Source organism: Bos indicus x Bos taurus, chromosome 13, assembly GCF_003369695.1.
Source record: "Bos indicus x Bos taurus breed Angus x Brahman F1 hybrid chromosome 13, Bos_hybrid_MaternalHap_v2.0, whole genome shotgun sequence".
NCBI lineage: Eukaryota > Metazoa > Chordata > Mammalia > Artiodactyla > Bovidae > Bos > Bos indicus x Bos taurus.
Window position 1 is genome coordinate 25895025 of NC_040088.1, and position 24332 is coordinate 25919356.

The 24332-nt window shown below is 51.8% G+C and overlaps 2 protein-coding genes and 1 long non-coding RNA gene across 17 annotated transcripts in view; 2 read left to right on the forward strand and 1 right to left on the reverse strand.

Moving 5' to 3' along the window:
• The window catches only part of LOC113903216, a 31514-nt gene extending 18202 nt beyond the window's left edge, over window positions 1–13312 (reverse strand). For 2 of the 6 annotated variants that reach the window (XR_003514051.1, XR_003514049.1), the window contains exon 1: window positions 9427–13312. This is a non-coding gene — a long non-coding RNA (uncharacterized LOC113903216). Of the gene's footprint in view, window positions 1–8534 lie in introns of all 6 variants that reach the window. The other 4 variants (XR_003514050.1, XR_003514046.1, XR_003514047.1 and 1 more) reach the window with 3 other exon arrangements.
• The window catches only part of LOC113903214 (guanine nucleotide-binding protein G(s) subunit alpha isoforms short), a 67412-nt gene continuing 43771 nt past the window's right edge, over window positions 692–24332 (forward strand). For 4 of the 10 annotated variants that reach the window (XM_027559017.1, XM_027559018.1, XM_027559020.1 and 1 more), the window contains exons 1-3: window positions 13675–15933; window positions 16198–16279; window positions 21667–21734. In XM_027559017.1, the coding sequence (XP_027414818.1) occupies window positions 13965–15933; window positions 16198–16279; window positions 21667–21734 (2119 nt within the window). In that variant the 5' untranslated portion in view covers window positions 13675–13964. Of the gene's footprint in view, window positions 910–1147; window positions 1843–13417; window positions 15934–16197; window positions 16280–19477; window positions 19516–20288; window positions 20293–21666; window positions 21735–24332 lie in introns of those variants that run through there. The other 6 variants (XM_027559032.1, XM_027559033.1, XM_027559029.1 and 3 more) reach the window with 5 other exon arrangements.
• On the forward strand, window positions 867–19501 carry LOC113903215 (neuroendocrine secretory protein 55). Its single transcript, XM_027559034.1, has 2 exons — window positions 867–1842; window positions 19478–19501. Exon 1 carries the CDS (start codon window positions 1075–1077, stop codon window positions 1798–1800), a length of 726 nt encoding a protein of 241 aa, XP_027414835.1. The 5' UTR covers window positions 867–1074; the 3' UTR covers window positions 1801–1842; window positions 19478–19501.

The following is a 24332-nucleotide window of genomic DNA, read 5'->3' on the forward strand; positions in this document are numbered from 1 at the left end:
GTTCTGGGCAAAGAGAGACTTTCAGCCCTCGTTCTGCGCTAGAGCTCAGGGTGGCCCACCAACGGGTTTGGGGACGTGTAAACCATCACCTCGTCTGTCTGTGGGCGTCCTTCTTAGCGAAGATGCTTATCTAACCATTCCGTAATTAATTAGTCGCTTCAGACCGCATTGGGGAAGGATCTGGAAACGTCTCAAATTACAGTTTCTAGACCAGATCTGCCAAAGGTGTCTCACGATTAATGATTGCCTGAGATTACCCTTTTCCAACTATAATATTAAGCCCTTGGAAAATGCCCTGGACTGGATAGTTAATAGTGACGTACAGACGCTCATTCCTCCAGAAGACAGAATATCGGCAAATTTTTCAGCTGCTTCAGGCTTTGTTCAATTTATCAATAACCCTGGAGAAGCTGGGGAGGGGTCCGGACACCATGGAGAACCCATGCCCCGCTGCGCGCACACTCTAACCTGTGGCTCGCTGGCTGGCTGGCTCGCTTGCTCCATGGCACCCGCCTGGTCCCCCCACCGCTCGCGTCGTCCAAAACCTTTCAAACAAGGTTCCCTCCTGCCACCTGCCGGTCCACTAGGGTCTGAGCCGAGGCTCCGCGCCACCGCGCAACGCGCGGGGACCCGCCCCCGCCTCCCTACTGCACATGCCCGGCAGAAGTCCGGGCGCGCAACTTTGCAGAACCTCTCAGCCCCGTCTGTCTTCGCCTCAGTCTCCTCTTTCCTCTCCCAGGCGAGAGGACCAGCGGAGACACCTCTCCGGAGTCTTAGGCTGCAGAGTCTAAGACTTAGAGAGAGGGGCCCCGGAGGAGACGGACTTTCCCACCCCTTTTCCCATCCCTTCTTTATGCCCAGAGAGGCAAGCAGAGGCGCGGAGCTTTAGAAAGTTGAGTGGTCAGGAAGGTAGGTGCTTCCCTTTTTCCCCTCGAGCCGAGGTGGGGCTGGGACCGCCGGACCCAGCTTCTTCCCTCGCGAGGGGCACCTTTTTCGGCTCTAGCGGCCGATGCGCTTCGGAGCTGCTCTCTGCAGAGCCAGAGGGTGGGTCGGATTCGCCGAGTGTGCGTGAGGATGGATCGTAGATCCCGACCTCAGCTAGGGCGCCGAGCTCGCCACAATTACAACGATCTGTGCCCACCCATAGGCCGCCGGGCAGCCACCGCGCTCCTCTGGCTCTCCTGCTCCATCGCGCTCCTCCGCGCCCTTGCCACCTCCAGCACCCGCGCCCAGCAGCGCGCGGCTGCCCAGCGCCGGACCTTCCTGAACGCCCACCACCGCTCTGCAGCCCAGGTATTCCCCGAGCCCCCTGAATCTGACCACGAGGACACAGATTTCGAGCCCTCCCTTCCCGAGTGCCCAGAGTACCAGGAAGAAGAGTTCGACTACGAATCCGAGACCGAGTCCGAGTCTGAAATCGAGTCCGAGACCGAATTCGAGACCGAGTCTGACACCGCCCCCACCACTGAGCCGGAGACCGAGCCCGAGGACGAGCCGGGCCCCGCGGTGCCCAAGCGCCCCACCTTCCACCAGTCTCTCACCGAGCGTCTCAGCGCCCTGAGGCTGCGGAGCCCCGACGCCTCCCCGAGTCGTGCGCCGCCCAGTACTCAGGAGTCTGAGAGCCCCAGACAAGGGGAGGAGCCCGAGGACAAGGATCCGAGGGACCCCGAAGAGTCAGAGGAGCCCAAGGAGGAGGAGAAGCAGCAGCAGCACCGCTGCAAGCCCAAGAAGCCCACCCGCCGTGACCCATCCCCAGAGTCCCCTTCCAAAAGGGGGGCAATCCCCATCCGGCGTCACTAATGGAAGACGCGCCCCGGATTCTCCTTGTGTTCTTTGACCCAGGTTGGTTGCCCACCGTTAAACTGGCGAGTCTGGGGTCGGTGCAGGACCGGCGGGAGGAAGGGAGGGAGGAAAGGCAGGTTAGAGGGAAAGCGGGAAGAGAGCGGGCTCAGTGAGCCAGCCCGGGAGGGGCAGGGGCACAGGGCCAACTGGGAAGGGCTCCCCAGACCTCCCCCAGGGTGCCGGTGGGCGCCCAGGTGGCTAAACGCTTGCTGGACGGTGGGGCGTCTTTGCGCCCCTCTGGAAACAGCCAGAGGTCTCCGAGCTGGTGTCCAGGACGCGCGACTGAATCCCGGGCGCACCCCAGGTTTCGAGCTGCACACCCAGAAGGCACGGGTAAGTCACTTATTTTACGTGCATTTTTCCCTCCTAGAGAAACTAGTCTCAAACCAGTTGGCCATGGCGGGTGCCAAAAACGTGGTTCGGAAGTGCTCGCGCCAACTTTCGGAAAGCAGGGCCGCTGCGCTGTAGCGACACTGTTGCAATGTGCGAAAAGTAATCAGGCAGGGATTGGGTGAGAACTCCGGAGAGTTGCCTGCTCCCGGAAAGTCTCTCGCGCGCGCGGCGATTAAAGCACTTGGAGCCTGGAGCCCAGGACCCGTTGCTGCCAATTTGGAGCCGCGGGACCTCAGCGCCAGTGCCCCTCGCGGCTGTGCGCCAGTCCTGGCCGCCACAGCCCGTCCCCGGGCGCTCGCGGGGCCAGAGACCGCTGCAAAGAGCGTGCGCACCTGCCTGTGCGCCTCGTAGCCGACCTCTCCGAGCCAGCCGGCGGTTTCCCACGAATCACCTGTGCTTGGAGGGCAAGCAGAGGAGGTACGGGAGTCTCAGGAGGTGCCCGACGGGCTACCCGGGTTGGGGGCACGGACACAGTCGTGTCGCGGTATCGCCAACCTTTTGGCGCAGCTGGTCTGATGGCGACGCTGGATACATCTTGGCTGGAGAGGTCCCGGGCTTTTTGCGCAGCTGCCTGGGGATGTTAGATAGTAGCTAAAAAGTCAGCGAGGTGGTCACGAGCCGAAAGGTAAAGCGGAACAAGGAACAGGCTGGAGACGGAGTCGCGCCTATCATCAGGGAACCCCACAACGCACCCGTAAAGAGCGCATAGCCAAAGAGCGCATTCCGAAAGAGCGCAGCACCCGCCGAGCTGGGGAAAGGTGTAGGAGCCGCCGCAAGTCCCTGGGCAGTTAGTTGAGAGAAGGAAAGGGCCAGAGGCTACGGCAGCCTCAGGGAGGGGAGGGCAGGCGGCACGTACCGGCCATTTTTGGCTCGGGTGGGGCTAAGTTTGGAATCTGTAACCTGAAGGCAAAGCTGGAGCACGGAAACGGCCGCAATCCGGTAACGCATCTTCGGTGCGTAAAGTGTGCCTTTCTCGCCAATCCTGGGGGGAGAGACTGGTTAGTGAAAATGTATTTACAAAACCTCCCCCGATTTGGAAATTGATCTTTTTCTTGGTGCGCGTTCGTCTCGTTTGGTGCCGGTTTGAGCTATTCAGATGAGAAGAATTTGGGGGGAAAGTGAGGCGTTTGGAAACTTGAAAAGGCGGGTCGGGTTCTTAGACTCCTAAAATAAGGTTTCGGCGTATATTCAGAACATATCTTAAGGGGTCTTCCTTCCAGGTCTCCGCCCGGGGGAAGGCGTCGCGCAGCCCCAAAACTTAGCTCTGGTGGGCTGCGGCGCTGACTAATAGCTCTTGGATGCTGCCCTGATCTTACCTAGTAAACAGCGGCGAGGGGGCTTCCTTGGGCAGCGGGGTAAGTGTCCAGAAGTCTGGAGGCTGCCTAGGACTTGGGGGTCCGGCATGCCCTGTCTTTGGCTTGAAAGCATTAAACTACCTAGGTGAAATGGGGGTCCCCAAAGCTAACGTTTCTACTTAGTGTAAAAACGGCGGCGCAGTGTTCCTATTGGAGGCATTGGACGTGCTGGCTTTTTCTCTGTTGATGTCTTGGAAGCCTGAGCTCACCCAGTAAAAGGTCTCTGGTGAATAGGCGGCTGCGGTCAGGATGCCCTTGGCTTTTCAGTGTGGGGGCTGCCCTCCCAGGTTGGAGTCTAGGGGAACTGTTTTCCTGCAGAGCTGGGTTTTCCATTAGAGAAACATGTTGCTTTAGCATATAAAAGTTGAAAAAAAAGTCTTCAGTGCAACGCCCACACCTGTCACCCCAGTCTCGGGCTGTTTTTTAAACAGAAGCCTGCGCGGGAGAGGGTGACTTTCTTAACTGTAGGCATTTTACCAGGTTAGTTGGGGCGGCTGGGTCCCCCCTTCCAGGAACGCACTGTGGGCCATCTTTCAGACATTCCTCCATGAACTACCTGATAGAGAAAACCTGTTACCCTCCCCCCACTCAGTTCCCTTCCCCCACCCCCTCCCTCCTTCCATCCTGATTCCAGGGTGGAAGAGTCATTAGGAACATACAGAACACCTGAGGAACATACCAAACCCCTGTGAGGAGGACCCCCACCCCACGGAGAGGGGCTTTTGCTACACACAGGATTCAAAAAGCCCTCTTTCTACCTACGGCACTGGTGTTTAGCTGCCTTTCTCTGCCAGAAGCGTTTCTGGCAAGTTCTCCAAGCATTCCCCACTCTCTCGTCTCCCAACTAGCCCTTTGTCTTGCCCTGCAGCACTGAGGTATTAGCATTTGAATGGCCTTATTTGCCCTTGCAATTTAGGAAATTGGCTCCCAAAAAGCAGCCCTTAGAGTTGACCACAGGGGTGAATTACCAGCCAGTTACTAGGTTTCAACTGGAGAGGAAGAAAGGAAGAGGAAGGGAAAACTAGTAAAATAAAGCTGGTTAAATGGTCTGCTCCAATATTCAGGATTTTTTGTTTTGCTACATTAATCATTTGCTTAATAAAAATGTGCTTTTTCTTGGACAAAAGTGTTCTTTTAAGTGAACTTGAGTTGGAAAATCATGCATCAGTGTTCAAATACTGTGTGGTGTCAACAATCTGATGCAGGTTTATTTCTGAGGTTTGGCAAAGAAAACATTTAATCTGTGTTTATCAGAATTCGGGAATTGGGAATTTTAAAGTTTGGAATTGTTTTAAGATAATGTCTGTTTAATGCACTAGAAACTTTTCCCCTGGAACTGCTATCACCCCTTTACTCTTTAGCCTCAGTTTTAGCAGTTTTGATAGAAGGTTTAATGAGGAAGAAAGCTGAAACGTCAAGGTTGGTAAGAAATGAGCTTTAAAAAAAAATGCATGGATTTTACTCAGTTTTTCTATATTATCACTGCGCTTCAGGTAAAGGGAGGCTACAGAGAGGAAACTGAGCAAAAATCTTGGTGGCTGGGAAAGTATGTCTCTTAACAGAAAGATTACAAACAAATCACTATAATCAAATCAAACTTCCAGAGTGATGTCATATGCCAACTCAAGGACTGCCCTTCCCTTAAAAATTGTCCAGCAAAAAGGCAATGAGATTCTCAAATTACATCTTTAATCCCGTTTTAGAATGAGGGCTGGAATTCCTCATCCTGTTCTTCGGGTTTGCCATTAATGTCGCTGTTTTCTAAATTCTGATGCCCCAGAGCTGGACAGCTGGGTCTAAGACCTCAGGCTCATCGACCACACCTGCCTGCAGGCTGAGGTCAGGCCCAGTGGTCTCTGCCTCAGTTTCTTCATATGGAACATGAAGGAGCTGAAGAGTGGGTCCTAGCATCCCTTTCTGCTCCCAGTACCTGCAGGGTGACTAAGTAAAGCCCAGAGTTTCCCAGTTTGACTCAGATCAATGATTTTAATGCTAAAGGAGCCCCACCTCCCCAAATGAAAGGTTGATAAAATAAAAACACCAGTTGTGAAGAATTCTTTCTCTTTTGTGTTTGTCTAATTTGATTTTCTCAAATCTGATTTTGCATTAGGGGCAAAAATGGTGCAGAAGCAAGTCAGAAAAAAAAAAAAAAATCCGTAAATAGGATTTAGAGAATTCAGGCAGACAGGTTAGAGAATTCGGGATTCCACCACAACCTCTTACTAACAAGGATGGGGGGTGGGGTGGGTGCCTAGATTTCTGAAGAGCAGCTGTTAAGCTTAAGAGTTACTGTCTGTTGTAGGTGTGCTGTTGCTCATCTGCCCTCCTTCATCGCAGGGTCAGAAGATAGGCTTTTCAGGGTGGGGGCAGGCAGCCTGGAGATGCTCGCCGTTTGGGGAGACAGCAGACAAATACTCCCAACCTCAAACTGACCACAAGTGCAGAGTATATGTTCTAGTAACACTTAAAAGTGTCCTGATGAGGACTGACCTGAAAAATTGGCTCAGAGGCTGCAGCTAATTAGGATAAACCAGTTTTCTTTCAACCTTCTCCCCCCCCCCCCCCCCCATGATCGTTCCCTCCCAGGAGCTTTTTCAGACATTTTTTTCCTGAATTAGTCCTCATTCATGAAATGTGAATACCACAGATTCAGAGATACACCATGTATCTGCCTCTCTACTGTGGGCTCCTGGAATAGCTAAGGTTTTTTTGCACTCTCCCCCAAACCAATCTTAACTCTGTTGCAAATGCATGAGATTGTTTTTTTAAAAGTGTTTAAGAAAAACTAATTTATGTCAAATTAAGTGATTTAACATCCCATTTTTGTTCTGTATTTTAACCTTGTTGGGGGGGGGCTACGTATTACAAGGCTATATATAACATGAATTTTACTGATGTTTGTTTTCTTTAAATCTCATGTTTTTTCCCCCAAGACCCCCGATACTGGTGCTAGTGAATTCACATGGCAGAGAAGTCCAAGTGAACAGCCTAGTGACTTAGTTCTTCCAAGGCCAAGAGTATGCAGTGCGGGGCCACTGTCACCTGCTGAAAGCACCCAGCCAATAAATGCAGGACACCTGAGAGGAGCTGGCACTGCAGCACCCCCACCTCCCCATTCCAGGGCATGCAGTGCTGTAATTCAGTGGGAGATTTGAGGACTACAAAAGGAAAGTGTAGGGGAAGTCAAAGGAAAAAGGAAAGATGGAGGGAGATGAGACACCTGAGAAGAAAGGAGGCTGAGGTTTGGAGATGGGGATCACAAAACCTGTGTTACGGCTAGAAAGAACAGGCTGAAGCAAGAGATTTGGGGAGGAAAAGGTTTAGAGGAGCCTCCATGGCAGTCTTCAACATCAGCTTAGTATTAGGAAGAGCGTTTTTCACAGCTGAGGGTGACGGTGGGTTAGTCACCCTACAGTCACTGTCCCCCTGAGAGTCTCTTACAGGCCTGGCCCAGAAATTTCAATTTCATAGATGCAGTCGAGCTGTCATATATACACCTCAAATGCTTCAATCAAATGGGAAGATTTACAACCTAGGAAACCTTGCTTTATATGGTTTAAATCCTAAGTCCTGGATTCTGGATCAGGGAGAGTCCCTGAATCTCAAACTTGAGGGGTGTGAGGATCACAGAGTCCAAGACTGCCCCCCACCCACCCCCAAGCTGAAGAAGACAAATTTCTCCTCCCCCAGGCAAGAGCCGGCTTCTGAGTGCCCTGGCTTATGTTGCTGTCTCAATTAGATTTCATTAGGAGACTTTGCTCTGGGTAATTGAGGTTGTGCACAAAGGTGAAATATACCATTCCCCTTACAAAGTCAAGAGGAATAACTCATGCAGCCAAGAAGCCCCTCGGGGCCTGGAATTTCCACCAAGAATTACCGAAATTTCAAATAGAGCTTCCACTAAAGCCAAATGTCTCTTCTGGGATTTCCTCCCACCATTCCTACCCCCAACTTTTGCCCCTCTTAGTCCCCGTTCCAGGGTGACATTGTTCCTCTAATCTGGAATAGCCACTTCCTCCCCTGGAATTCTCAGCTGCACCGTCAGCCAGCCTAGAGGAGGAATCCACAGCTCCGTCCAGGTGGCTGTAAAGAATGTCTGGACCCACCCTACAAGCCCAAGGGGGTCAGGTGCCAGCCTCGTGTCTGGCTGCAGAATGGGGTGGCCGTTCCAAGATCAGGGCCACCAAGGACAGCTAATGAGCTGAACGAAGGGGCTAGCTGAACGAAGAGGGCTGGATTCTTGGTGGGAATCCTTGGTCCCTGGGGCTTTTTAATCTGAGATCAAGTCTTTTCACACCTCTGGCTGCCATTGTCTGTAACATCCGCTCTGCGCCTGCTCCTGAGCCTCATCCACTGGAGACATTTTCCCTGCACTTGGCATTTGCTGAAATAGCTTGGTCACGCAGACCCTTCTGCAGACAGCAGTAGACTGCTGCTGCCTCCACCGGCTGAGGCTGGCAGAGGAGATGCTGGGAGGTAAAAGGATGGGCACAGCGAGTCCTAATTGAACAGTAATTAATTGAACAGCATCAAAGTCTTATTGCTACTCAGTCAGCACTCAGAAAACATTTGTCACTGGGAGGCTGAGAAACATAATCGTTGCCTGAATTCTCTTCCCTTTGTCCTTTCATTTCTGCCTTTGCCTTTTCCTCACAACTGGTGAAAAGATTCTCCTTTCCTCACCTGACAGTAACCCACTGCCAGCTAATGACACATGGGGGCTGCAGAGAAGGCTTTGCAAACTGCCCCACTGCCAAGCATCCCCCCACCTTCCGGGAGGAAATGCCACCACCAGAGGAAGAGGGATCGTTAATTTGTCCTGGTTTCTGCTCTCTTCTCTCTTGCCTACCTCTCCTCCCTCTCAAGGGACCCTTTTCCACTTTGCTTTCTCTTTATTGGATACAGGGATGAACTAAAACAGAAAGCTGATAGGCAGCTACTTACAGTCTGGATAGGCTTTAGCAATGAAGAAGAACTTCCAGACGTAAGTACACTGACGATCGTTCACTGATTATGACGTGTGCTGCCATGGAGGCGTCAATAGAGCAGAAGACGGAGTTGGTGGGCGGGCGGGCAGGGAGTCATGTGGGGCCGCCAAGGAAGGGGGCCACGTCCCTGCAGGTGACATTGGTGCCGTTTAAGAGTCAACAGTGAAGAAATACTGTCTTTCCATTTGGGGTTACTTCTTTACAGAAAGCCAGCTCATCACTCCTGTGGCACCTGGGCTGTCAGGTCTGAACAGACTGACTTCCTTAGAAACGCAGTGTTTGACTGAAACATGTGTAGTATTTCCCATCCTTTCTCAATGCATGAAGTGTAGAAACCCTATTCTTTTAAGTAGTTGAGGATACACAATTTTCAAGAAACCTCCAGCTAGCTTCTGACAGCCCAGGCTTTCCTCCTCTCAGAGTACCATTTCACTGCAGACCCTAGCACAAGCCCTGCTGGGTGGGCGCCAAACCCCAGCCTGCAGCTTCACCCCAGTTCAGTCTTTCTTCAGGCACCCTCCCTAGTCTCTGCCTTCCTCTTCTGGGCTACATGAACCCATTAACTAATGTTCCTTCCTCCTTCGTGCTCATTTCTAAAAATATTTACCTTTTCCCTGATAGAAATCCATTCAGAATTGGAAATCGATGCCTAAGGTGATACTTTGCAATTATAAAATCATAGTGGCAGATCTTAAAAACTGTGCCCTCTGGCCACCTCCATCCAGGTCAAGGCCATGTTTCTATCTTGGCCAACAAGGTCACCAGCCCTGAATGGGCTCGCCAGACAGTCCCACCAATCTGAGTGGCCACCAGTTAGCCCCTCTCAGCTGATCACCCCCAGCTCTTACCATATGGGTGTCTTGGGTCCCTGTGGCGAGGCTACCCAGCTGCCTTTCAGGTTAGCCAGCTCTTCCAACATCTGGCTACTCTTCTGCTAGTCTCTCAAGTCCCACTTCTGATTTGTGATGAAGCTTCAGCTCTGATCCCCACTCATCCAAGAGATTTGGGGTTTTCAGATTCTGGTAGCCAGTCACTACAGTGAAATAAACAAGAGTGGACAAAAGGGGGACACTGGAATTAAATGCCGCAATCTTTTCTTCCTGATCCTAATTTACCTTCAAATTAAGGTAATTGCTACTTGAGTCTAAGGGTCCTTTCTCAGCCCACAGCAGTGGTTTCAACTGGGGGTGGTTTTGCCTCCCAGAAGACACTTGGCAAAATTTAGAGACATTTTTGGTTGCTACAACGAAGGGGATGCTACTGGCATCTAGTGGGTAGAGGCCAGGGATGCTCCTAGACATCCTCCAGTGCCCAGGACAGTCCCCACAGCACAGAACTCCCTGGCCCCAGAAGGCAACTTGTGTAAAGGCAGAGAAACCGCCATCTAGACGAGCTATGCTGACCAATTCTTAAATTCTTCCCTCTGGCGGCTCCCACCCGGCCCTTCCTAGGCCCAACACTCTTTCCTGTTATGTCCCCCCTTTTTCTCTCCAGTGCTCCAAGTGTTTGAGAGTCTATCACCAAATTTATTTCTCCCCTTGAAGATTTTATCTGATCGAGTGATTTCATATCCTAATAAGGATAACTGTCACTTTGAATTTGGGGTTTTGTCTTGACTTTGGTCCCGTCCTCCTAAATAATAGGCTGAAAGAAATCTCCACCCAGACTGTACCTCCTTCTCCCCTCTGTCAGGTCCAAAACCAGACTGGCTAGGCACCATGCCAGCTTTTCTCCAGGTCCTGACTTCTCCATCCCAGGTGCCAGACCTGGGCTCCCCTGCCCCTTGCATGTTGCACCGGGGAGTTGCTGGAGGGTCCTCTGGGATCCCTCTGAGTCCCTTCCTCCAGTCTTCTTGCCTCCTTCACTGTGCCTGTTTCTCTCTCCCTTAAAGGTCATGACCGGCCAGGGCCTCCTTTGTTCTCTTCGGCAGGGCCATCCTCCACACTTCCCCAATCCCGCCCTAAAACAAGGCTCAAATCCTCACTTGGAGGATTAAAAAAAAAAAAGTTCAATATCTGTTCCATTTCCTACCAAAGAAGCCTCCAAACTGCTTGCCCTGCTATTCCATGGCATCCTCAGAGAAACACTATCAGTATTCCCTGCTTCTCTCTCCCACTGTTCCCCCAGGCCCGGCCGGGTGACCTGTTCTCTTTATCTAGCCGTGTGCCACGTTTCTTACTATTGGATCTTTGTTCGTGGTAGGCCGAAGTCTCCCATCCCCCCACTTTTGCTCACAGCCTAGCCATCCATCCCTTCGTGGAGGCCCATCTGCAACTCCATTTTCTCCATCAAAGTCCCCCCCGCCCCCGCCCCAGTTGAGGGGTCTTTTCTTTCATTTTTATGTTGCTTAGCCTCTAGGAAGGAAGATACTGTCGGCCTGATCCTCATCCCATCAGTGCGTGTGCTCTCCTGGCAAATAATCCAGGTGCTACAGGCTCCTGGGGATGCAGAACAGACACTCTGCACCCATTCCTGTTGAACGGTGCTGTAGGAAAGAGCCTCGGTGACGTGGGCTGCGCGCGAGGCCTGGCGAGTGTAAACCGTCCCTTTAGGGCCCCCATCGCGGCCTCCTTGAGGCTCCAAACCGCGACGCCTACTGACCTTCCACTTCGGCAGGGCTCAGCATCCCCACGACCTCAACTCCTTATCCATCTGGGGCTGTTCCTCTGCATCGGGGCAGTGAGCCCCCTCTCTCCTCAGGGTCTTGGCCCTCTACCTGCAGGCCCTTCGCCGCCTCCTCGCCTCGCCCTGGCAGCGGATCCCTCTTAGGGGTTTGCCCACCGCCATCAGCGAGAACGAGGGCTGCTCCCTGAGAGACCCCACCTCCCCTTTCAGCCTCGGTGACCTGGGGCATCAGGAAGTGACCCCACAGCGCCAGCCGGCCTCGTGGCAGCCCAGGCCTGGCCGCCATACGCCCGCCCACCAACCGCTCTTAACCACCCCAGCGGCACAACCTCTTAGGGCGTTCCAACGCGGCGCCCCCTATTGGACCTCCCACTCATATCCGGTTTCCGGTCTGACGCCCCCCGCTCATTCGCTAGGCAGCCTTGATTGGCGTGACCCCAGCCCAATGGCTGACCCAGCACTGGGGTCGGAGGGGAGTGAGTTGACTGTTGCGACCCAGTTGGCACATTCCGTGGATGCTCAAAAGGTTGAGCCGTTACGTGTGGGGGTAGTTGTCCAAAGTTTGGACCAAAGTTCAGTGTTGGTACTTGGAAGTGTGTTGACCCGAAGAGCTGAGATTATACGCCCTTGGGGTGGGGGTGGGGGGCTCCAAACGTTACCCGGGGTCCGACTTTGTCAGTTTTCCTCGGCACAGCTCATCCGCATGGGTGGTGGTTTACGGGGGGGCAGTGATGCGCGGTGGCTCTGACCCCCTCGTTCAAAGAGGGATGTGTTAGGTTTAGCGAGGTGGCAGTGTGTGTGCGTACGTGGTTCGCCTGACTGTGGCTCGTAGATACAGCGATCCAGGCGATGCGACCTAAGCGATGCGCCCCGCTTGCCGCAGCCCACCTTGCACGTACCCCGCCATCCCTCCCCACGCCCTAAGGCCAAGTGATCACCTCCTTCTTGCCCAGCTACCTTCCATCTAAAAGTGGCTCATGGGTCCATGTCACCCACTGGCGAGACAGATATGCTTGAGTCCCGGGTCTTACACGAACCACACGCAGCAAATTTTTCCTGGGGCTCAAATCCCTCCGCAGACCCCCAAACCTTGATCTGTGTCCATGCACACGCCAAGCCCACCCAGGTGGTGTTTGCATTTATCCCTGCCGGCTCTGAGCCCACCACGCACTACAGCGACGGCGATGGGAGCTCAAGCCGGACGAGTGCCGGGTTTGTGGCCGGACTTAGTGCCGCCTCAGCGGGCTCAGGCATTCGAAAAGTAAAGCAGCTGTTCTGGGGGACCCATAGTGAGACGAGAAGAACTTGAAGGGGGCTGGAGAGGGGCTAGAGGAGCTGACTGATCAACCCCGCAGCCGGTGCCCGAAGCGGGGAACAAGCGCACAGCGGTCGCAGCTGCCCGCACGGCACGGTTTGTATCTTTGGGTTCGGTGCGCACGGGGTTTTTCAGTCTCCGAGACCACCTTAAACCGGCCATAAATCTCAACTGAAATTCCATTTAGCCCTTTCCCAGAACAACAGGACCTCTGGAACTCTGGGGCCTTCAGTCTGTGGGGTCCCTGTGTGCGTCCCGCAACCCCCAGTTCCGTGCCGCGGCAGCTACCGCTTGGGAGGGTCTTGGTAGTAGATACCCAAGACCCTCTTACTCCCTTGTATTTATCGTCGTCCCCATGAACGGGGAAGAACCCTGCCTGCGTCACCCTAGGCCACTGCAGAGACCCCAGAATGTGGTGGGGATGGGGGACATTGATGTGCTAATTTATAGGAGCCAGCCTCGGCAACCGGCAAACAAAAGCCGTAGAAGCGATGTAAAGTACCCCCAACACATTTTAAAAACAAATTGCATGCTCACACTCGTCAGCCCCTTTGCCCTCGCCACTTGTCTGCTCCGCCGGTGGGCTCACGACCACCTGTCGCATCCCCGCGCGCTCCTGCACCCCCTTTGCACGCGCCCGAAGCCTTGCGCTCCAGACTCGGGACTTAGGATCTGAAGATGCCCAGGGCTGGGGGCTGCGGCTCAGAGGTTCAGGGGTAGTTTGGGGTTACGAAACACTCCTGCAGTCCCCCCTCCCCCCGAGGAGAGTCTGTTGGGTCTGGGAGGGAGGGGTTCAGCTCCTGCGCTCCCGCAGCCCGGGGCCCACGTCTTGCGTCACGTGTCCTGCAACGCAGGAGAGCGCTCTCTCTGACCAGGGGAGAAGAGAGGAGAAACACTCCAAATCAGTCAGGGAGAGGACTGGAAGGAGCCAAAACGTCCCTGCGAGGCCTGCGCGCATCAGCCCCCTTACCCAAAGTCTGGGGCTCCCGGAGCCTGGCGCCGGCTCCCAGAGCCATCTCGACACTGAACCTGCGTCCTCTGGTGGCCGAAAAAGAGCACGACGAGCGATTTTCGGACCGAATCGGCGCGCTCCTCTGATCCAAGCAGGCGGGGCTGGCCTGGGACTGAGCAAAAGAGAAAGAAGGGGACAAGTAAGGCCAAAGGTGGTGGTGGGGGGGGGGCAGGAGCAGCCTGAGGGGAGAAAAAGTGATCAGAAAGGAGCCAAGACTCAACCAGCAAAAATAGACTTGTTTTTGCCATGGTCTGGGGTTCAAGGCCTTGAACCCCTGAACCCCTAGACCTCACTAGGGTTGGAAAGTGAGGTCGGAGAACTTTCCAGCTGGTACTTTGATTTAAATTTTTTGAAAATATTTTTTTCACCCTAGTTCGGTTGGGTGCTCCGTCTCACGGGGCCCCAAGTTTATTTTAAGAAGCCGCCACCGTGTTATGGGCGTGCGCAACTGCCTCGACGGCAATAATATGTCAGGACAACGCAATAACCCCCCTGAACTCGGGGAACAGCCCGAGCAACCACCTTTGGAGGCCCCAGGGGCAGCTGCCCCCGGTGCTGGGCCTGGCCCAGCCGAAGAGATGGAGACCCCACCGCCTCACAGCGAGCCCATCCCCATCGAGACTGAAGGCGAAGCCTGTGGACCCCCAGAGGTCTCCAGACCCAACTTCCAGGACCTCGGCCAGGCCATCAAGGAAGCTGGAGCCCATGGAGGGTACAGCCCACCTCCCGAGGAAGCCATGCCCTTCGAGGTCGAGCAGGCCAGCTTGGGAAGCTTCTGGCCTACCCTGGAGCATCCTGGAGACACCACTGGGACCAGTGCAGGCCTTGAGGCCTTCAGCCCACCGGTCATGGAGCCCGGAGCCTCCCCTGAGGCCGTTCCAAGCCTGGGAAGCTACAGCCCTCCACCAGAAGAAGCTATGCCTTTTGAGTTTGAGCAGCCAGACCAGGGAGAGAACCAACCTCCCTTGCAGGTCTCAGACCTTGCTCCAGGAGGCCCAGGTTCGGTGGTCTTCAGGGCTCCTCCCGAGGAGCCCCGAGCCATCAGACCTGAAAACGCAGGCATCAGAGGAGGATGCAGCCCTCCCCTCGAGGAGGATCTGCCATTCGAGTTTGATGGAGCAGCCTTGGGGAACGACAGCCCACCTCCTGGGCTCCCCCGAGCTATCCCACAGATCGACGGCGGTGGGGGCAGCCAGATCACGACAGTCGCGTTCTCGAGTGCGATCCTCCTCACTCCCGCCGCGAACGAGCCCCCCCTCTGGGTCCCCGGCATCATCGGCAGCCCATCTCGAGAGGCTGTCAGACCTCTTCCACACTTCGCGGGAGACAGCCCCCCGATGGAGGTCTCCAGACCCCCGCGCGAGGTTGGCAGCGCCCCCGTTGGGGTCGATGACGCTCCCGGCGACATGGACAGCCCCCCAGTCGCGCTTGATGATCTGCGCATCGAGGTCTCCGGAGCTCCCGTTGAGAGAGAGCAAGCAGAGGGAGAGAGACCCCCAGCCGAGGGAGAAGCAGCCGAGATGGAGGGAGGCTCAGCCACCACAGCCGCAGAGGGAGGCAAGGTCCCCGATCCCGGGAACGGAGCCCCTGCCGCCGCCGCCGAGGCAGCACTGGCCGCTCCAGCCGCCGAGGCAGCCTCGGCTGCTCCAGAACCCCCTGCCGCCGGAGCAGCCCCTGCCGCTCCTGCTGCCCCAGCCGCTCCTGCCGCCCCTGCCGCCCCAGCCGCTCCTGCCGCTGGGGCAGCCCCAGCCGCTCTTGTCACCAGGGGAGCCCCTGTTGGCCGGGCGGCTCCTGTCCCCCGGGCAGCCACTGTCCCCCGGGCAGCCACTGTCCCCCGGGCAGCCTCCGTCCCCCGGGCAGCCTCCGTCCCCCGGGCCACTCCTATCACCTGGGCAAAGCCCACCTCGGGAGCGCGACCCGAGATCAGTTTCCTTAGACCCCCCAGCCCGGAGATCCAGGCTGCCGATCCGCCTGTTCCGCAGCCTCCGCGCGCATCTGCCTGGCGGGGCAGGTCAGAGCCCAGCTGCTGCTACCTCTACAACGATCAGATATCGGTCAGCAGCGACAGCGAAGACGAATCCGACGATGGGACCTTCGGATGCCGCCGCTGGTTTTCGTCCAAGCGAAACCGCCGCCACCGAAAGCCCCGGAGCAACTTGCTCCCCAACTTCCTCGTCAGGGCCTTCCGAGGCTGCGTCTTCGGATCCGAGAGCCCCCAGTTCAGAGGCTCCTTCAGCCCCAAGGTCAAGAAGGTTGCCTTGGCGGAGAAGCGCAGACAGGACCGCAAGGAAAACGCGGGGAAGCGTGGCCAGAAGTGGTCCGAGAAGAGACACAGCCAGTTCACCAAGCAACTCCAGAACAAGAAGATGGACAACTCGCATACGCAGCGCATGCTGTTTCTAGGTAATGCGGCGGACTTTGCCCGTGGGGAGCAGGGCCACCCTGGAACCCCGGGAGCGGGTGGCAGGGCTGCCCGATGGGCCTCCGGGCCTGGCGGCGGGAGGGGGGTGTCTGGGCCGAGGCGGGAAGAACCTGCCAGAAAGTTCCAGCATGGGGCCCTAACTTTGCCCTGGGAGCGGGAGGGATCTTGGGTGGGCTTGGGTGGGGGAGTGTGTGCCCTTTGGGAGATAAACATGGCGCAATACAACACTTGAGGGTCGTTTCCAGCTGGACAAACCAGTGCCAGCGATCGTAAGACCACGTCGGCGAGTCGTGGGGTGGGGGACGGCAAGAAAGGCGGGGGCTTCAGGTGAGCCAGGAACTGCGGGGCGGGGTGGTGGTGTCTGGGGGGTGGGGCGCTCAGGGGTCGCTCATGCTAGCTGGCTGGGGCCATCGGTGGGTTGGGGGTTGATGGAGAACGTGCGTCCCTGCCTCGCCCAGCTCAGCTTCCTGGTATCAGACAGCTTGTTGTGGGTGTGCATTGGTGTCCACATTGTGTCCGCCTGTGCATGGTATCCTCAAGTGTTCTCCAACCCCCATCCCTGGCACCCCCTAAATTACCCGCCGACTGTGTACTTGTACCGGGGAATGGGCTGTCTTGTGTTTTGCGCCATTGCGCGGGCAAAAACTTTCCGTGAACACACAACACTCCGGCGGTACCTGTGTGCTGGCGCTGGCGCTCTGCAGCGGGCGGCGCGAAACTGGCGGCGCGAAAAGCCTGAGAAAGTAGCGGGAGATGCCTGGGAGGATATGGGGCCGCTGGCTGAGCTGGGGGCGGGGGCCGCCTCCGGGCGGCCTCCATAACCTATTTTCTGTCTGTCTTTCTCTCTTTTTTCCCCTTTGCGCTAAGCGTTTCCTCACTTCTTATTCGTTCGCCAAACCCTCCCGCCTTTACGGTTGAAAACCAGACACGCAGGTATCTGGGGCTGCGCGCAAAAATTTGGTATTCTGCACACATTCAGCTTACCTGGTGGGGGATGAAGGGAGGAGGGGCAAAAAAACCCTACAAACCACACCGGGACTGGTTCCAGGGGATGGGCGTGGCTATGTTTAAGAACTATGAAATCATTTTTTTTTTTAACCTAGGGAAGAGCCTGAGGTAAGCCAATCCTTTACCCGTTTACCAAATACAGTAGGAGGGGCTTGGTTCTAAGAGAGAGGTTATGCGTTGGGAGTTGAATGCCCATCTTGTGTTTGAAATGCAATTAAAATAAAACTTTTTAAAACATGCTTCCAGTGTATTTTAAGTGTGTGGATAAAATGCGAAAAAACTGTGAGACATGTAAATGTTTACATGTGAATTTTTTCAAGCAGCTTTAGCTGGGGGCAGAGAGGCTCAAAGGTAAGACCCTCTGCATATGGGCTTGGGATACAAAAACATTAAAAGATCTGTTAATAATTCCATTGGGAGGATACCGTTGACGGCCCTGGCCTCCGCCCTCCTCCTCCCCTCACCTTTCCAACAGCCTCCTCCTCCCCCCGCAACAAGACCCTCTGGTGCATCTCCCCAGTCCCTCCCTGGCCCCGCCCAGTCCCCCTCCCTCCTTCCCCCTCCCCTAGATTCTCCTTAGCTCAAATCTGGGTCTTGATTCCTGTGCCACAGTTAATCAGAGCAGCAATTAGCAAAGATCTGAATGTGTGGCTTAAGTGAAGATTTCAAAAGTGAAACTCCACAATCCTAATTTCTTTATTTTGCTTATTCTCTAAGCCCTCTCAAGGAATTTAAAGGTTACAATTTTTCAGGCTGTGCTACATTTGTTAAATATTTTGTAATGTGCCATATAACTGTGTGCTATTGTGATGTGTGCTTCTCACAAGTCACAGTTTTAAATGTGATGGTCATTTTATTCTTGCCCACCCAGGGAAATAAGGACAGCATCATTTCCCTCAAAAACATCCAGGAGGGAGGTAGTTTTACACTTCAGATGCCCTAACTGCACTAAAGGCCCAGAGCCTCAAACGACAGTGTGTTCTTCTCCTGCGGACAGCTGATTTTGCCACAACAGTTCCATGTCAACATTCCAAACATAGCACTGGGTAGCACACCTGTGATGGGGAGGGGCCATAACTAGGGGCAGACAGGAGAGCCAAGGCACAGTGTGCACTTGACGCCTAGTTGGCAGTGTCCCTCACATGCTGCAGCCTCAGTTGCCTCATTTGTAAAAATCTTTCAAGCAGATCTTCACTAAATTCTCCTTTGCTCCATTCCCGGAATCCCCTATTCTGGGGCTTTAGGGTGGGGAGCATCATCCACTTAAATCAAGACTGGAGGCTTCTGCCATAGGTTATACAAACATCTACCCTGCAGCAAACAGTCCATGTCTGAGGCTGAGCCTTAAAGAACATTAGAAGTTTCCCTTGCTTACTCTTATTTTGATGCAGGGGAGAAAATTTGCCTTATAAAGAAGATTAGCTGGGCTCACCTGCATCACCCTGGCCCTACACCCAGGTCGAGCACCTTTGCATGCAGTGTAGTCCAGTGAGCCTTGAGCCCTGTCTATCAGGAAAACCTGAATTCAGAAAGCCAGGTTGCCTGCCGTGTCCATGTGGCTTGTTGAGCCAGGCTGCGATCTGATAAGATTTTGTTTTGTTTTGTTTTTTTGCTGAAGTGACAAGAGAGGTACCCCACTGGATCTGAATGACTGATTGGGGACGGGGAGAGAAGGCAGGGTGAAGACCCATGTACATGTAGGACAAACGTTTTCACTAATATTTACATCCTAACACATAAGACATCCGTACATGCCCACCCCGGAAAATGCAGACCAAATGACCATCTTTTTGATAATTTGTGACATACAGATTCAACTGCTGCTTTAACAATGTGTGTGCATTCTGTGTATATAGCTTCCCCATTTTTATTGCCCAAACAGCTTAAACACATTATAGAGAATCTTAAAAAGATAAATGGTTAGATAGTCGATAACATGACTGAAATTCTAGAATGGCTAAAAAAAAGTGAAGCCCATTTCTTACTCAACACTATCCAATGGTAGGTTTATTTCCACGTTTCTGTTGCCTTTCTGAGTAATTTCAGTGGCTTAAACATGTTTTTTTGGAAACCTAATTTGGGTGATTCTGTCATTTTCCTTTAAGAATTGAAGGGACTGCTAAGTTAGAATTTCTTAGTAGCTACTACATTTATTAAAATTGTGCAGGTAAATGCTATATATATAATAATGGCTATTCTGCCATGACACTTTATTTATACAGTGAGTCTCAATTGTATGATCATTTATGCCACCAAGCACAACAATGAGGGCTCCATCTCATCCTGCTAGAGTACCCCTTTCCTTTTTTTTTTTTTTTTTTCCTTTTTCAGTTCAGCCCTTTTTTCCTTATTCAAAATGCCTCCACTGAGTCATTTGCTGCAGTGAGAAAGTCATGGCTTATCAGGCCAAAAATCTCTTCCTTGCCTTTTAAAATCCAATTTCCTACAGATTCTCCTTCAAATAAAACCATTTTTCTATATAGCTATGTTAATTTTTATCATTTGCCTACATTACAGATACCTTGGAAAACTGGTATTAAGCAAAAAAAAATAAGGTTTGTTACTTTTTTGTTTATTCCTCCCACCTCCTTACTTCCCCACCCCCAGCTTAAAAGGAACAGCTTCACTGCCTTCAAAGTTATTAGTAACCTGTAATAGTAATGATTACGCATAATGATAGCACATTCTTACTGTATTTTTAAAATGCCTTTGCAACAGTCTTGGGCAATAAAAATGTGATGGGACCCCATTTCATAGGCAAATAAACCAAAAGCCTAGTGATTAAATGTCAGGTACTTTTGCTCAACTCTGCAAGATCAGTGAGGGAGTCTCAAGTTTCTAATTCACTGCTTGTCCCCAGAATGCGGTGATACGCTACAAGGCGTCGTTTTGTAAGTGTGCTGTGTGTTCCCTAATTCCCTTGTCGGATGACAGGTGTCCAGCAGTCTTCTGCTTCCTGAATTATAGCCAGAACCAGACAGATCCCTGCTTATAAATGTCCACTGTGTGTCCGTGAAACGTGAGCCTCCCCATTTCTGGAATACCTGTCACTGTTCTGGTGGTATTTTGTTTCCACATTTGTTGTAACCCATCTGCCAACACCACTGCCTTAGTTTGTTTGTTGGACTTCTTTTTTTAAAAGCAGGTTTTCCTTAAAGTCTTTTAAAAATTCCCCAGAAGTATTCGTTAGCGAGGTCTAAAGTTTTTCTCTTTACTCAGGTTTCTATTAAAAAAAAAAAATATATATATATATATCATCATCATCATCATTTAAAAATAGTTGCTTTTATGCCTAGCCCCCTCCATTTTTAGTGTTCCAGTGTAATAGACTTGTTTAGAATCTCCTGGCCTGGATCTAATGACCCTATTAAAATAACTCTTGCTCAATATTCTTCATAGTGATTATTTTTTAAAAAGTATTCCTTCCTTTTAGTCAGGGTTAATTCCTTCTTAGTGAGAGTCAGTGCATAATCTTAGAAATCACCTTTGACTTTTATGGAGGAAGGTTGATATTAAGCAAAAAAGAAAAAAAGAAATCTTTTTTAGAGAAGGTAACCTAACTGACTAGATTTGAAATTCTCCATATCAACCATGCATCTTTTTAGAGTCGATTTCCCCACCCTATGAAACGTACCTCTCACCCCCAGCAGAACTGTGACCCTCCAAATCCCTCCCCATGAAGTGATTTTGGGAAGATGTGTAGATTGCAAAAGCAAACTGTCCTCTACACTTCTTGGGTTCTTTAACCTGTGTCAGAGGTGGAGTTCATCCCAGCTCACCTTGTGCCTCTTGGCCTTCCTAATGGACTGTGAAATTAACATGCCCATTGTCCACTTCAAAATCTAATTCCTCTGAAAGTGTAGGGATTTTCAAAATAGAAAGGGCAGGGCCAATTGATGTGACAGGGTCCCCACTAACAATGAAAAAAGTTAGTTGAGGAGGAAACTGCAAGCACTGGTCAGCCTAATTAACCCTGTCCAGCCCTGGTGGCCCCCCCAAAGAAGAGGAACTCAGACTCTGGCCCTGTTAACACCAACCTCAACAGATTTCATTGAATGAGACTGAAAGAGTCTTTGTTCCATCAGATTCCTGTTCTGGCCCATGGTCACGCGGGGCATGAGATGGTGAAAGTCGGGCCGGGGTCTCTCTTTGGGATTCCTCTAAAGGGTCAACTAGTCCAAGTGGCCTTTATAGAACTGGGGAAGGCTAACGGGAAGCCCCAGATACAAACTGACCATTGGCGTAGGCCAAGGAGCCTGTGAAAAGGGAGGGGAGGGGTGTTTCCAGAAGAATCAGAGAAGGATGTGTCCTTTTCCTTCATTGTCTAAAATGGGCATCAGGTACTAAAAACTGAGAGGAGCCTTTAACTAAGTGCTTGGCACATATAAGTGTCCGATAAATGGCAGCCATTATTTTTAGGAGTCTACTTGTCTTCCTGGGTTTTTCTCTCCTTGGTCCAAGTGAGGGTTTTTATTTGCTTGTTTGCTTCATATTTTCTTGGCTTGTGGGATCTTAGTTCCCCTACCGGGGATCGGATCCACACCCCCTGCATTGGCAACGCAGAGTCTTAACCACTGAGCCACCAGGGAAGTCACTGCTTATTTTCTTTGTCTACGGTATTCCCTGTGAGACTTAAAATTCTAAAAATCCTAGGCACCCATCCTGTCTTTCCCATCTCAACATTTCCGAATACACTCTTTATACAGGTTTTATAAACAAGAGTCAACCCAAGCAGTAGACCGACACATTTATGATGGTGTGGAGTCACTGTTAGGTGAGTGACAAGATGAGGTGGGAGCTTATTTTTCACCTGTCCTGAGAAAGCATTATCTACTCCCCTCTTGGATCCCCCGCTGCCGCCACCCCACCTCCTCCTCTTTATTAGCCCTTATCTATAAATCCTATCACTACTGTGGTTGAGCCCGGGGTCCTGAGCACTGATTGCTCTGTGCTTATTACACATGCAAAAAAAAAAAAAAAGATTGTCTCTAGTTTTCCTTCCGACAGCCAGATGGAGAAGGCGGCCAGCCACTGGGAATGGAAGATGAGAAGACCCTCCGAGAATGAGGTAGGGAACAACACGCAAAAATACCCACGTTTGACTTTTCCTGGTTGCTGATGACATGCTCAGCTGAGACCTGAGACGCTCTGGTCTCTGACAAACAGCAAACCCTTGAGAGGCGCAGCCCCCTCCAGTCAGAATTCCTGGAGTACTTTCACCCAGGCAGCAACTGGGGGCTGTAACAGAGAAGGACAGTAGGGGACTGATCTGTGACAGAGCAGTGAACGTAAGGGAGCATGCGCTGCCATCCCGCCTTAGAGGAAGAATGCACTGCAGGGTAATTTGTTAAACCTCAGGAGAATTCTCAAGCCTTTTGACTCGTGGAGTTCTGCCCACAGAACTTGAACATGAGATCTTACTGAACGTTTCTTAATGATTCAAATTGGGGCGAGGAGGGAGGTATAAAGGCATAAATTGTTATCGGATCCCAAATTTATTATGAGTCAGTCAATGTTTCTGAAGTTGTCACACACACTTGGTGTGTAGGACAGAGTGAGTACCTTAAACTTCCCTTAATGAGTTGATAATGGGAAGGGAACTCTCGTACTCACTTTTGAAGGCGTGCCACAGACAAGCTTTCCCAACCTCCATATCAGCACACAGCGCCAATTCTTCTAAGGGAAAAAGAACTTGATTTATCCAGCTTTCACCTCTTCCCTTTGATCAGAAGACCAGAGCACCTCACTTCTCTTTCCTCTCTGAGCAGTTTTGCCTTGCCTCAAACTGATTGCTAATTTGCAAATGACTGTGAAGATATATATATATACATTTTTTTTTTTACAGGGAACCTTCATTCAGGTAAGTTTATAGCTGTGGGATTTTTTAAAAGAAACAGTAATTCCTGTGATGAGGCACACAGACTAAAAGCACACACTGTAATGTAGTCCATGGCCAAGACAGGCTGCTTGCCAGGGCTCTGCTGAAGGATACAGAGCGAGGTCCTGCATCTCAGCAAGTCTCCATCCAGGCCCCACTGACCTGGGGGACCACAGGCCTGGGCCTCTGTTTCTTTAGCCATGCAAGTAGCTAACTGGTCCATCTGAAAAAGAAAACAAACCAACCTGTTGAAATAGGCCGTGTCACTTATGAGGTACACAGCCACTGAAATTGCTGGGGCACATGGACACTCTGTTTTAAGAAGATGCTGCTTGTTTATCTGCGGTTCCGTAAGGTACCTCCTAAGTCTTTTTGGCCTTTGTAGTTTCTGAAGTTATAGAAAGTGTCCATGTTAATTCTCAATCAGTGTTCTCTGGATAGGTCTGGGAGGCCCACAGTCTACTTCATTAACTTATTCATAAAATCATATATGTCATTCAGGGGTCCTTCCACCCACTGCCCACCCCCAAATATGAATTGTTTTTTTTACTGACTGACTCTAGAAGGGCCAAGAGATGGTGGGAGTGAGTTGGTATTTCAGGTGACCACTAGATGGTGAGGTGGTACAGGCAGAAGAAAGGTGTTGCATCTGTAGTGACAGCGAGAGGGGAAGAGGAGAACCAGCCAAGACAGAGGAGGGTCCCTATTCCCTGCAGCCCCACCCCAGGACAAAGCCCAGGTTCTGGTCAAAACCCCTTTGGATGGTAAGGCCCTGGAGCTTTGGTCAAACCTAGTCTCTTATTCTTAAACTGTGACTTCTCCTTGCTGGCTCTCTGCTGGGATTTTAGCATTTTCAGGGGACTCTGTATAACAGAGGGGTCCTCCACAGGCAGACCACTGACATGTTGCCATGGAGACCAACCTGTGCAATGTAGAATGTGTGGGAGCATCTCTAACCTCTGCCTACTAGATGCCAGTAACACACATATACACACAATACACACATACACACAATACACACACACACATACACAAAAATACATACACATACACACACACAATACACATGCACACATACACACAGACACATAAACATACACACATACACACAAACATATACACATACACACAAACACATATACATGAATGTACACATATACAAACATGCACACAGACACATGCATACATATACAAACAAACACAAATGTACACACATATACACACAATATACATGTACACAGAGACACACACATATACATACATGCATACATATATATATATACACTAACATATATACCTTCTCCAGGGGATCTTCCCAACCAAGGGATCGAACCCGGGTCTCCAGCATTGCAGGCAGATGCTTTAACCGCTGAGCTATCAGGGAAGCCCACACATACATACATATACACACAAACATACACACAGTTACAGACACACACACAGACACACACACACACACCCCCACCCCACCCACCACCACCACATACACACAGT